At 60.2% G+C, this 10,987-nt stretch overlaps 1 protein-coding gene across 1 annotated transcript in view; it reads right to left on the bottom strand.

Moving 5' to 3' along the window:
* HCN4 (hyperpolarization activated cyclic nucleotide gated potassium channel 4) overlaps window positions 1-10,987 on the bottom strand; it is a 99,395-nt gene that overhangs the window by 34,154 nt on the left and 54,254 nt on the right. Inside the window, 1 exon segment of the mRNA XM_032123299.1 lies at window positions 479-640. Coding sequence (XP_031979190.1) covers window positions 479-640 — 162 coding nt within the window.

Here is a 10,987-nt window from a genome sequence, read left to right as displayed (position 1 = left end):
CTCTGTCCCTGCAGGATCTGCCTGAACCCCGGGGCTGTGTCCCTGTAGGATCTGCCTGAACTCCGGGGCTGTGCCCCTGCAGGATCTGCCTGAACCCCGGGACTCTGTCCCTGCAGGATCTGCCTCCGTGCCCACGGCGCAGGAAAGCTGTGAGCCGGCCCGGGGGATGTACGGAGGAACGGGAAGCTCGGGGAAGGCTGTGGGTGCCGGAGGGGCTGGGTTTAGGGCCGAGAGGTGGGATGGGAAGCACGGGATGTTCCCGAGGGGAGGCCCCACCCACCATCTCTGAGCCGATTATTTCTCATTATTTATCATGAGCTGATCCAGGGGATGAAAAACACAGCACCTGGCCAGGGCTCTGCTCATCGGCCTCACTCTTTGGAAAGAGGCCGTGGGAGGAGTGGAAACGGGGGAAACATAAACCAGGGCAAAAGGAGGAAACGCGAGCAGGTCAGGGTGTCTCCTGTGCGGCACTCACCACCATGCGGTTGAGGGACACCCAGCAGTCGTCGGGGAAGTCCTGCAGCATGGGCACCAGGAACTGCAGGCAGCCGTCCCAGTGGCACAGCAGCAGCATCATCCCGATGAGGTTGACGATCCTCACCACGGCGCTGGCCAGGTCGTAGGTCATGTGGAAGATCTGCGGGGCCACAGCAGCAGGTTAGACGGCAGCTCCCCCGCGCACCACCCCAGTGCCATTACACGCGGCAATGGTCCCCAGCCCTGCTGAAGGGACACAAAAGCTGCAGCAGCTCGGTTCAGGCACAGTATGCAAGCAGAACCAGCTGAAAACAGCTTAAAAACCAAAACACAAAATCATCATCGGTCACCCCTCCTGCCCTGCGACTTTGTCCTCTCATTCGCCATTAAAAGCTCTGTAACTCCTTCTATAGAATAAGCTGGTTGCAAATATTTCTGGACCATCAGCCACTCCTCAGGAGTAAACTCTGTCATTCCATCTTTGAGCTGCAATGCCCTTCTTCGATTCCTGCTCTTGCTGGATGTGTTACACCGTGACCCACGGTGGCAGCTGCCTTTGTGCTGGATGTCAGCTGCAGTCTCTGCACGGCTCAAATGCAACAAGGAACAGCCTCCAGCTCGGCAGAGCCTTCTGGAAGAGGACCTGATTCCTCTCTTTTCTTGTGTTCCCTGGGTCCTGCTGCTACACCCCTGCCCAGGTGGGCGAGGGGAAGAGAACCATGGCACAGAGGGCTGGGGTTCCTCACCCGCCAGTTCCTCCCGTGTGAAATAAACCCACAGACACGGCTTTCTTACGGGTCAGACGGGACACGGCCTGATCCGGGGCGGTGCAAGTGCCTCGCCTGGGCGTCAGCTTCCAAGGCACAGGAGTGTCAGGGAGGCCTGTGACACAGGGGACAGGCTGCCTGATGTGTGGCCAAATCCACACAGCTCCTGGCTGCTCCAACAGGGATAATCCTGCTCCTCCCAGCACCGCGGCACTGTGTGCCCGCCACCTTTGCCCACACCAGAGATCGGCCTCGTGCCACAGGGAGGCAGCTCAGCAGCTAAAACGGCAGAAAACTTTTGTTACCAGGCGAAGGAATCGCACTTTTCCAGAGGGAATTGCTCTGCTGTGGGAGCTGCTGTCCGGTTTGAGTGCCTGTTCCACACCAGCCATCCCCGCCTCAGGGTCACACGCCCATGGCGATGCCCACGTGCCCAACCCACGCCAGAAGGATGAATGCTTGGGATAACTGCTGCTAACTCCATTATTGCCCTGCACCCGGGCTGGAGCCCACGCTGCCGGTGTGAGAAAGGCCATTCGAGTGATCTTTCGGGGGTGAAAAGAAGAACGTCTCCAAAATCCAGCATGAAAGGCGTTCTAGGAAATCCAGCTCTCACTGCTGACTCAATAGGTCAGTATGAAAGCTGAGCACATAATTCATACAGAATAATTCCTCCTGCTTTCCTCTTTTTTCCTCCCCCTGCAGAAATGATCATTCTCATTTCGATAACCCAGAGCGAATCCATCCTGTTGGAATGGGAGCCCGGGGCTGTGCTTTTAATGAAGCTGGAGCAGCAGTTTGCAGAAGGATCGTTTGTGCCACCAGGGTTTTTCTGTGCTAATGACTTTTCCTCTCACACCTCCGGGTGTTTTTCAAAGAGCTCCAGCCCTGCTGTAACCCAGGGAACTCCAGCCGGGGCCAGGGAGAAGCCCTGTCAGATTGAGGAAGTGCCTTCCTTCCTGTGATAGATGAAAAGCAGAGCACAGAGCCCGAGGGCATGGATGGCTCAGGGACCAGGTGATGGATATGGAGCTTCTGAGAGGATGGCTGGGATCCATCCGAGTCAGGGGAGGGCGGGGAGCTTTTATTCGGTGCACGAAGAGAGAGGAGAGGGTGGATTCGGCTCCTGCTCTGCACCTCGGAATGCGGACTGTGACTGGGAGCAGAGCCCTGAGGGTGACACAGCCGGGCTGCGGCACCCGAGGAGGAGCTGCACCGTGGCTCAGGGACTGCCAGCGGTGATTACGATTATGGGCTGCCAATGTCCGAGCTGCGGGCCACACAGCTCCGGTTCCGAAGGTCTCGGGAGCCCCCAGCTGCTGCCCGCTCCCTGGAATACATCTGCATTCCCGTGCGGGAGGAAAACAGGAAGCGCAGCATGCGGGAGGAACTGTGCAGGGCTGGGAACAAACGCCTGCCACTGAGAGGCTCCTGCTGCAAAGAGGTGCTGGTGTTGCGGGGAATTCTGGAGTGCCCTCCAGCACTTCCCTGGCTCACCAGGGAGAGGAGGGCCAGGAACATTCCAGAAGAGCTGGGCCCTGCACGAGCACAGGAACGTGAGTGGTGACTGCAGCTTCTCTGCTTTCCATCAGGAACACTCGGGACTTTGTGTCCTGTTGTAACGCAAGCCAGGCTGGGCCCCAGGGCACCAGAGCTCCCTCTGCCCCAGCACTGCCTGTGCTTCCCGTCTCTCTGCTGCCTGCACTGGGAGAAGGGAGCCGAGTGTGGATTCACATTCACAGGATATTCTTGGATAGAGTTAATAGCCCTGGTTTTGACAGACCAAAACCGGCTCTGGCTTCAGCATCCCTGCTACAAGATCAGGGCTGTCCTTCCAGCCAAAGGACACCTTGCCATTCTTTTGGAAAGGGCAGCTTGGGAAAGCGGGAGGAGCAAAAGTTCCCTCAGAAAGTCATTCCTGGTTATGTAAGAGCTCCATGTTGGAAATCCCGCGTCTGTGGAACGAGCTGGCGGGATGCCACCAGAAGGAACCCGAAAGGCCGCCCTGCAGCCCCCCTGCAGCAGCGCTGCCACGGCCTCAGCGCTGGGAGGGACCAAGGACGCCGTGGAGAAGCGGGGCCGGCCCTGCCAGTGCCTCCACTCAGGGCTGTGCATGAACTGGGCCTGTGCTCTGTGCGAGCAGCCGGCTCGGGCGCTGGCCAAACCACAGCCACCAGAACGCCTCTGCTGCAGCTGGCCAGGGCCACCATCCCTCTGCTGCGGCTGGCCGGGGCCAACATCCTTCTGGGGCCACCAGAACCCCTCTGCTCCAAGCTGGCCACCACCATCCCTCTGCTCCAGCTGGCCAGGGCCACCGCCATCCCTCTGGGGCTACCACCATCCACCTGGAGCCACCACCATCCCTCGGCTCCAGCTGGCCGGGGCCACCATCCCTCGGCTTCAGCTGGCTGGGGCCACCACCATCCCTCTGGGGCCACCACCATCCCTCTGCTGCAGGCTGGCTGGGGCCATGGGGCTACCGTGTCCATGGGTACATCCTGGGGCAGCACTGGGCAGGGCAGCGGCTGCTCCGGGCACACCCTGCCAGGCCCAGCCCAGCCCACGGCACAGCCCCTGTGCCCGGCTCTGCTGGCACAGCTGGGCTGGGTGTGAGTGCACATCTGGGCTGGGTCTGAGTGCACATCTGGGCCGGGTGTGAAGGCACATCTGGGCTGGGTGTGAGTGCACATCTGGGCCGGGTGTGAGGGCACATCTGGGCCAGGTGTGAGTGCAGAGCTGGGCCGGGGTCTGAGTGCACATCTGGGCTGGGTCTGAGTGCACATCTGGGCCGGGTGTGAGTGCACATCTGGGCCGGGTGTGAGTGCCCATCTGGGCTGGGTGTGAGTGCACATCTGGGCCGGGTGTGAGTGCACATCTGGGCTGGGTGTGAGTGCACATCTGGGCTGGGTCTGAGTGCACATCTGGGCCGGGTGTGAGTGCACATCTGGGCCGGGTGTGAGGGCACATCTGGGCTGGGTGTGAGTGCCCATCTGGGCTGGGTGTGAGTGCACATCTGGGCCGGGTGTGAGGGCACATCTGGGCCAGGTGTGAGTGCAGAGCTGGGCCGGGGTCTGAGTGCACATCTGGGCTGGGTGTGAGTGCACATCTGGGCTGGGTCTGAGTGCACATCTGGGCCGGGTGTGAGTGCACATCTGGGCCGGGTGTGAGGGCACATCTGGGCTGGGTGTGAGTGCCCATCTGGGCTGGGTGTGAGTGCACATCTGGGCCGGGTGTGAGGGCACATCTGGGCCGGGTGTGAGTGCAGAGCTGGGCCGGGGTCTGAGTGCACATCTGGGCTGGGTCTGAGTGCACATCTGGGCCGGGTGTGAGTGCACATCTGGGCCGGGTGTGAGGGCACATCTGGGCTGGGTGTGAGTGCCCATCTGGGCTGGGTGTGAGTGCACATCTGGGCCGGGTGTGAGGGCACATCTGGGCCAGGTGTGAGTGCAGAGCTGGGCCGGGGTCTGAGTGCACATCTGGGCTGGGTGTGAGTGCACATCTGGGCTGGGTCTGAGTGCACATCTGGGCCGGGTCTGAGTGCACATCTGGGCCGGGTGTGAGTGCACATCTGGGCCGGGTGTGAGGGCACATCTGGGCTGGGTGTGAGTGCCCATCTGGGCTGGGTGTGAGTGCACATCTGGGCCGGGTGTGAGGGCACATCTGGGCCGGGTGTGAGTGCAGAGCTGGGCCGGGGTCTGAGTGCACATCTGGGCTGGGTCTGAGTGCACATCTGGGCCGGGTGTGAGTGCACATCTGGGCCGGGTGTGAGTGCCCATCTGCTCTGGGATGCCACTGCTGGCTTGCCACCCTCTGGAGCTGCTGTGCCCGGATCCAAGGGCTTTGTGGGGCTCTGGGGGCCCTGGGGCAGCGGCACCCCGATGATGCCAACGGGAACCAGGGCGAGCCCCCCATTGGAGCGCTGGCTCCGGCAGCATCGCTGCCATGCCGGGCTCCTGGGCAGATTCTGCTCCACGGGGAGGCACTGCCGCTACCCGCAGCCCTTTGCCAACGCACTGCCAACGGAGCGGGAGCGCTGTAGCTCCACATCCCACTGGTGCCCAGCCAGGGCTGGGATCTGTGCCCGCACCGTGGCTAGTACACAACTGGGATAAACCCCCTGGGGATAACCAAGGAGCTGTGACCCTGCTCCAGCTTAATGGAAAGCAAAGAACTTGCTCTTCATTTCTGGCTTAAACACCCCACGGGGCTGAGGAGGAAACGCAGATCTCTTTAGAGAATGAAAACAGGCTCACATGCTGCTGCGAGTGCCCCAGGGTCAGCGTTCAGGTTGTTCTCTGTGAGGAAAGACATGTTCACCCACATTTAGGAGGAGTATTTGTGGGCTGTGGGGAAGGAAGCTGACACGCCTTTCAGCCTGCCTCGCTCTCCTTGGCTTTTGAAGATACCAGAGGTAAAGATCCATTTCCTCTCAGAGGCATTAGCTGCCTTCTCACCGCCGGTGTTAATCTGCCGATAGACAGGGACGGGTGGGTGCTGCAAAGAGCTCTCCTGAGCCTACAGTCCTGTTAGGCCAGCTCACCGAGGGTGGCTGTGCTGAGTCCCTGCGGCGCTGGGGGTCACCCACACCCACCCAGCCTGTTTAGTCCCGACACCAGCCTGGACCACGAGCTCGTTCCAGCCAATGTGCGAGCTGAAGGCAGCTCACTGACAAAGCAGGTGTGGGTGACCTGGGCATCAGTGCCAGGTGTCACCTTCCCCACACCCGGCATGAGTCCTGACCGACACAGCCAGGCAAGGAGAAGGGTTTGGGAGCCCCCATGTGCAGCCCCATCCTGGGAGGCTGCAGCGAGGGCCAGACAAAGAACACGGAGCTGGCAGGGTGGGCTTCCCCAGGAGCACAAACCTGCCCGGGCATACGCAGAGCCAGCCCTGGGCACAGGCGGGCACACAGAGCCAGCCTTGGGCACACACAGAGCCAGCCCTGAGCCAGTCTGGGCACACAGAGCCAGCCTTGGGCACACACAGAGCCAGTCCTGAGCCAGTCTGGGCACACAGAGCCAGCCTTGGGCACACACAGAGCCAACCCTGAGCCAGTCTGGGCACACACAGAGCCAGTCCTGAGCCAGTCTGGGCACACAGAGCCAGCCCCGGGCACACACAGAGCCAGCCCTGAGCCAGTCTGGGCACACAGAGCCAGCCTTGGGCACACACAGAGCCAGCCCTGAGCCAGTCTGGGCACACAGAGCCAGCCTTGGGCACACACAGAGCCAACCCTGAGCCAGTCTGGGCACACAGAGCCAGCCTCGGGCACACACAGAGCCAACCCTGAGCCAGTCTGGGCACACAGAGCCAGCCTCGGGCACACACAGAGCCAACCCTGGGCACAGCCAGGCACACAGAGCGAGCCCCGGGCACACACAGAGCCACCGTGGCCACCCCGAGCATGCACAGCAATCAGGGCTGGCAAGGCGAGGGCGCTCCCGCAGGAGCTCCGCCTGTGGGGTGACGGGGGGTGCGGCGCAAGGCACGGCAGCGTCTCGGCTGCTCTTTCCCCTCTCCCGATGCTGCTGTGGGAAATGCATCATCCCCCTCCCCTTGCTCCTTCCTCACCCTCCCCAACTTCCTATTCATTCTCCATGGGATGTCACGCTTAAGATGCGGCAAAATATAATCCAGTTTGACTCCTGTCCTGAGCAACTCCTAGGGTTTTGGTGAAGAATGGACACGTCCTTCTTTGGGAAGAACGGACACATTTCTACACGTTCTTTTCTTTGGAAGAACGGAAAAAATGGTTTTCTAGCCACTAAATTATACAAAGATGTCCGAGGCAACTGTGGCTGCAACCAGGCTGAGCTGGGGAGGAAGAATCCCGTAAAGGATCCCAGCTGGGTTTATTGCCACCTCGGGGAGCGGGATCCCTTCGGAAGGGCCAGCGCTGGGTCAGGCCGGGCTGATCGGGAGCCGGGGATCCGGGGCTGGGAGCAGCAGGCAGCAGATGGAGCCGGGCCGGGCTGCGGAGCACAGCTCCATGGGCAGGCCGAGTGCGCGGGCTGGGGCTGCGGGCTGCCTGCTGTGCCAGCACCCAGGGGCACAGGCAGGCGAAAGGAACGAGGGACCTGTCTTTGCAAACAAGCTGGGGGTGGGTAAAACCAGTGCTGAGAGATAAAAGAAGTAATGGGAAGGATTCCACTGATCGATGAACGGAAAGAAAGAGATAAACTGTAGGTCTGCTGATAAATGGAACTGGATATTGAGAGATGACGGAAACAATGGGAAGAACCATAAATTCCATCAGAATTAAAATAAAGGGGGGGGGGGGGGGGATACATTAGAAGGGAGTCTTAGGTGTTCCAGGAAGGCTGTGCCTCTCGAGTACCTCAGCCAATGGGGAAAGAGAGAGGGAAATGCGGTCGGGAAATTGGGATAAAAAGAGGCTGCGCCCTCCAAAAATTTTAGAGACCCCAGGGGGAATGCCCCATGGCCTCTCCCTTTATTCGAATCAAGTAACAGAACCCCTCTGTCTCTTTTTCGGACATAAACCTCTGGTGTTTGCGGATTAATGCTCCTGACACAGGAGAGGGAGTTTGAGACGAAGGCAAGAGTTTGGGGTGTCTCTTTCTGCTTGCTGGGCACCCAGGGCCGTAAGCACCGCCAGCAGAGCTGCTGACGCTGCCGTGCGCCGGGGCTGCCGCTCGGGAAGGGCCGGGGCCGTGGGCCCGGAGCAGCCCCTCGCAGGGCAGGGCTCCGGGGCCCAGGTGGTAGCAGAGACAGCCAAGCACATTTTACGCTCGGAATGCGATCAGCCCTCGTGCTCCGCGGCAGCTTCCCCCGGCGGGGCTCGGGGGGCTGTGCTGAGATGAACCTGCTGCTCCCAACCTCCACGCGACGCCCGAGCTCCGCTGCTCCGGAGGGGCCAGCGGGGCACACGGCAGGGAAAAGCCTCTTGCCCTGGAAGCTGAGGGCAAAGTGCTGAGCCAAAGCTCGGGCTGGCAGCTCTGATCTGCTGCCTGTGGGCTGTGGGTGAGCCAGGCCCCAGGAGGAAGAGCCCCAGTGTGTGTGTGCAGGCAGGGCGCTGCTCCTGTCGCTGCCCGGGGCTGGAAAGCTCTCTAAGGGCACCGTGCGAGCCTCCAGCTCCTCCTGAGATGATTTAACTCTTGCTCCTGGCCACTGGAAGCTCTTCCCCAGGTAGGAGCTCAGGGGATGGAGACAGAGAACAGCACAAAGCCTGTGCAGAAGGGAAGGGGGAAAAAAAGGCATGTTCTTGCCTTCTCCCTCCGAGACTTGTGTCTCCTGGAAAATATTGACAGCAGAGAAAGGTGAACTAGCAGGAGTAATTAGCACTGAGAAGGCTGGCATAGCTGGCAGATGTTTATGGATATATATAAACCCCCAAGATCCTGCCACCACCGTGTGTTTTGCCTCTTGCACTCTCGGAGTTGAGGTTGTCATGACAGCAGCCCCCCTTCCTCTCTCCCCATGCCACCATTCCCAGCCTAGACTTTAATCTTCATCGTTTGAAGAACTTTTGTCACCACGGCAACGGGACATAGACTTTTAAAAATATTTTCCGGCACAACTCGAAACGACCGTGTTTCCCGCACGGTTCCCTTTAAACCTTTTGGTTTAAACATTTGGGGTTGGGCTGTGGCTCCGCGAGTGTGAGACCGCCCTGGCTGTGAGACAGCAGCGGCAGGAAGGATGGTGGCACTGTCACCTCCCGGGAGCAGCGACACAAGGACTGGGGCCAGGGCTCTTTCCGGAAGCTCTGTGACTTTGGAGGAAGCTCTCCTTTGCTTTTCCGTGCGGTTTATGTTCCCCCAGCTCAGGTTTTCCACAGCTTTCGGAAAAAGGGAAGGAAAACAGGACCCCAGAGCTGTAAAGGGGTTGGGTGTCTTGCTGTCAAGAGGAATTAGATATCTCACCTGCTGAGGCTGCCTCTAATCTCTCGTGGCTCTTATCTGCACCTCTGGGAACTGCAGTTCTCTGAGAGGCTTGCAGTGAATCACTGCTGGAAATAGGTCATGGGCTTTTTTGGACGGTTCAGAATGACCACAGTCACCAGACAAAAGGTCTGCCCTGCCCAGGAGCTATACATAGATGTGCCCAGGGAAAGGAATATCTGGGCTGCTCAGGGGAAAGGAGGCTTAAATCCCCGAGAAAGGGACAAGGCACACAGGTGGCTGGAAACTGGGGCCTGGAGGGCTGGGGATGGCTCCAGAGGGGCACTGAGAGGTGTGCAGGGCAGTGCCAGGCTCCGTGCTGGCTCAGGGCAGGGTTCCCCCCGGAACAGGGAACGCAGCAGCACGGGGATGCCTGCCCCGGGTGCTGCAGGTGAGGCTGCAGCCTGTGCCAGGAGGGCTCACTGCGCTCTGGGCAAAACCTCCCGGGGCTGAGGGAAAACACCTGGAATGCCCCGAGCTCCAGGCCACGGTCAGTGCAGGCAGCTGGCTGGGAGCAGCACCGGGCAAACCCTGCTGGCAGGGCTGACCGGGCTGTGGCATCACCCAGGGCAGTGCCAGCCCTGCCCCTGACCAGGCTGTGGCATCACCCAGGGCAGTGCCAGCCTTTCCCCGGAGCTGTTTCCAGCGAGGACATTATAGAGCTGTGCCAAGGAAGGGGATCCCAACCCTTTTCCCAAAGCTGGGCTATGCCATGGCTCTCTGGGAGCTGTTTGAGTGCCACAAGGTGCCAGCTCCAGCACCGGTGAAGGGCCCTGAGCAGGAGGCAGAAGTTAAACGCCAGTGAATGAAATCACTCGTTGTTTGAGAGCTGTTGTCTCGGAGCTCAGCCGATGCTCCCTCTGCAGCACTTGAGAGCGGCCTCAGTGAACGCCTGGTGTGCCACAGGAGCCCCCTGGCCCCACGCAGAGCCTGACACGGGAACCAGGGACTGCCAGCTCTGTTTGTGTCCATAAACACACACCAGGACACGGCAGGAACACGGCCACGTCACGAGAACAGGCTCTTAAATGAGACGGGGAATTGGCTCCTCAGAATCCCGTGGAACAGCCCTCCTTCCCAACCTGAGAAAGGAATCAGCAGTGACCTTTGCTTTCTTATTCCTTTCGGTCCCACCTGCATTGTCTAGTTCAAAATTCAGAGCAGATTTTTAAAATCCCAGTAGGGATCCGTACAATGAACAGCCGAGACAGACCGAATGCCAACTCATCAGGTCCTGCCCTGGAGCAAGAACTAAAGAACTCCTGCAGTTTGCTCTTGATCAATTGCCAGCGTTTCTTTAACGCTACCTGCACTTCAATCAGGCCAGCAAAGCCCACGCTTGTTAGCCCTCTGCTAGCCCAGTTTGGGCGTCTGCAGGAGCGCAGGGGAAGGCGAGAGCCGAAACTGCACTCCCCAAAAGGAGCAGGCACCCGTTTGCCTGTGAAAGGTTTTCCCTGGTGGGCACAGCGGGGGCAGCGCAGGCAGGTGAGGCCCTGGCACAGCCCTGGGTTTCTATTTGATTATTTCCTGTCCCGAAGCAGGGCCTGTGGCTGCTCCAGCCTGGCACAGGCTGCCAGGATGCTCCGTGCTCTGCAGGGACGCAGGGCGCTCTCGCCTAACTCAATCCTGCGCTCTAATTCCATTACAGCCACGGCAACCAGGCACAACTTCCAGCCGGGACTCCTGGGATGCTGCCAGGGGCTGTAACAGCCAGGGAAGGCAGCTCCTGGCAGGCCTGGGGCGGGGAATGTTTCCTGTGCCACGGGGCAGAGCGTGGGCACAGCTCAGGGGGCAGAGGGTGCTCAGCACCGCGGCCTGGCTGTGACCCGGCTGAGCCCT

The sequence above is a fragment of the Corvus moneduloides genome, chromosome 13 (assembly GCF_009650955.1).
Source record: "Corvus moneduloides isolate bCorMon1 chromosome 13, bCorMon1.pri, whole genome shotgun sequence".
Taxonomy (NCBI): domain Eukaryota; kingdom Metazoa; phylum Chordata; class Aves; order Passeriformes; family Corvidae; genus Corvus; species Corvus moneduloides.
The sequence above is the reverse complement of the archived record's forward strand: the minus strand, read 5'-3'. Positions and strand labels throughout refer to the sequence as shown.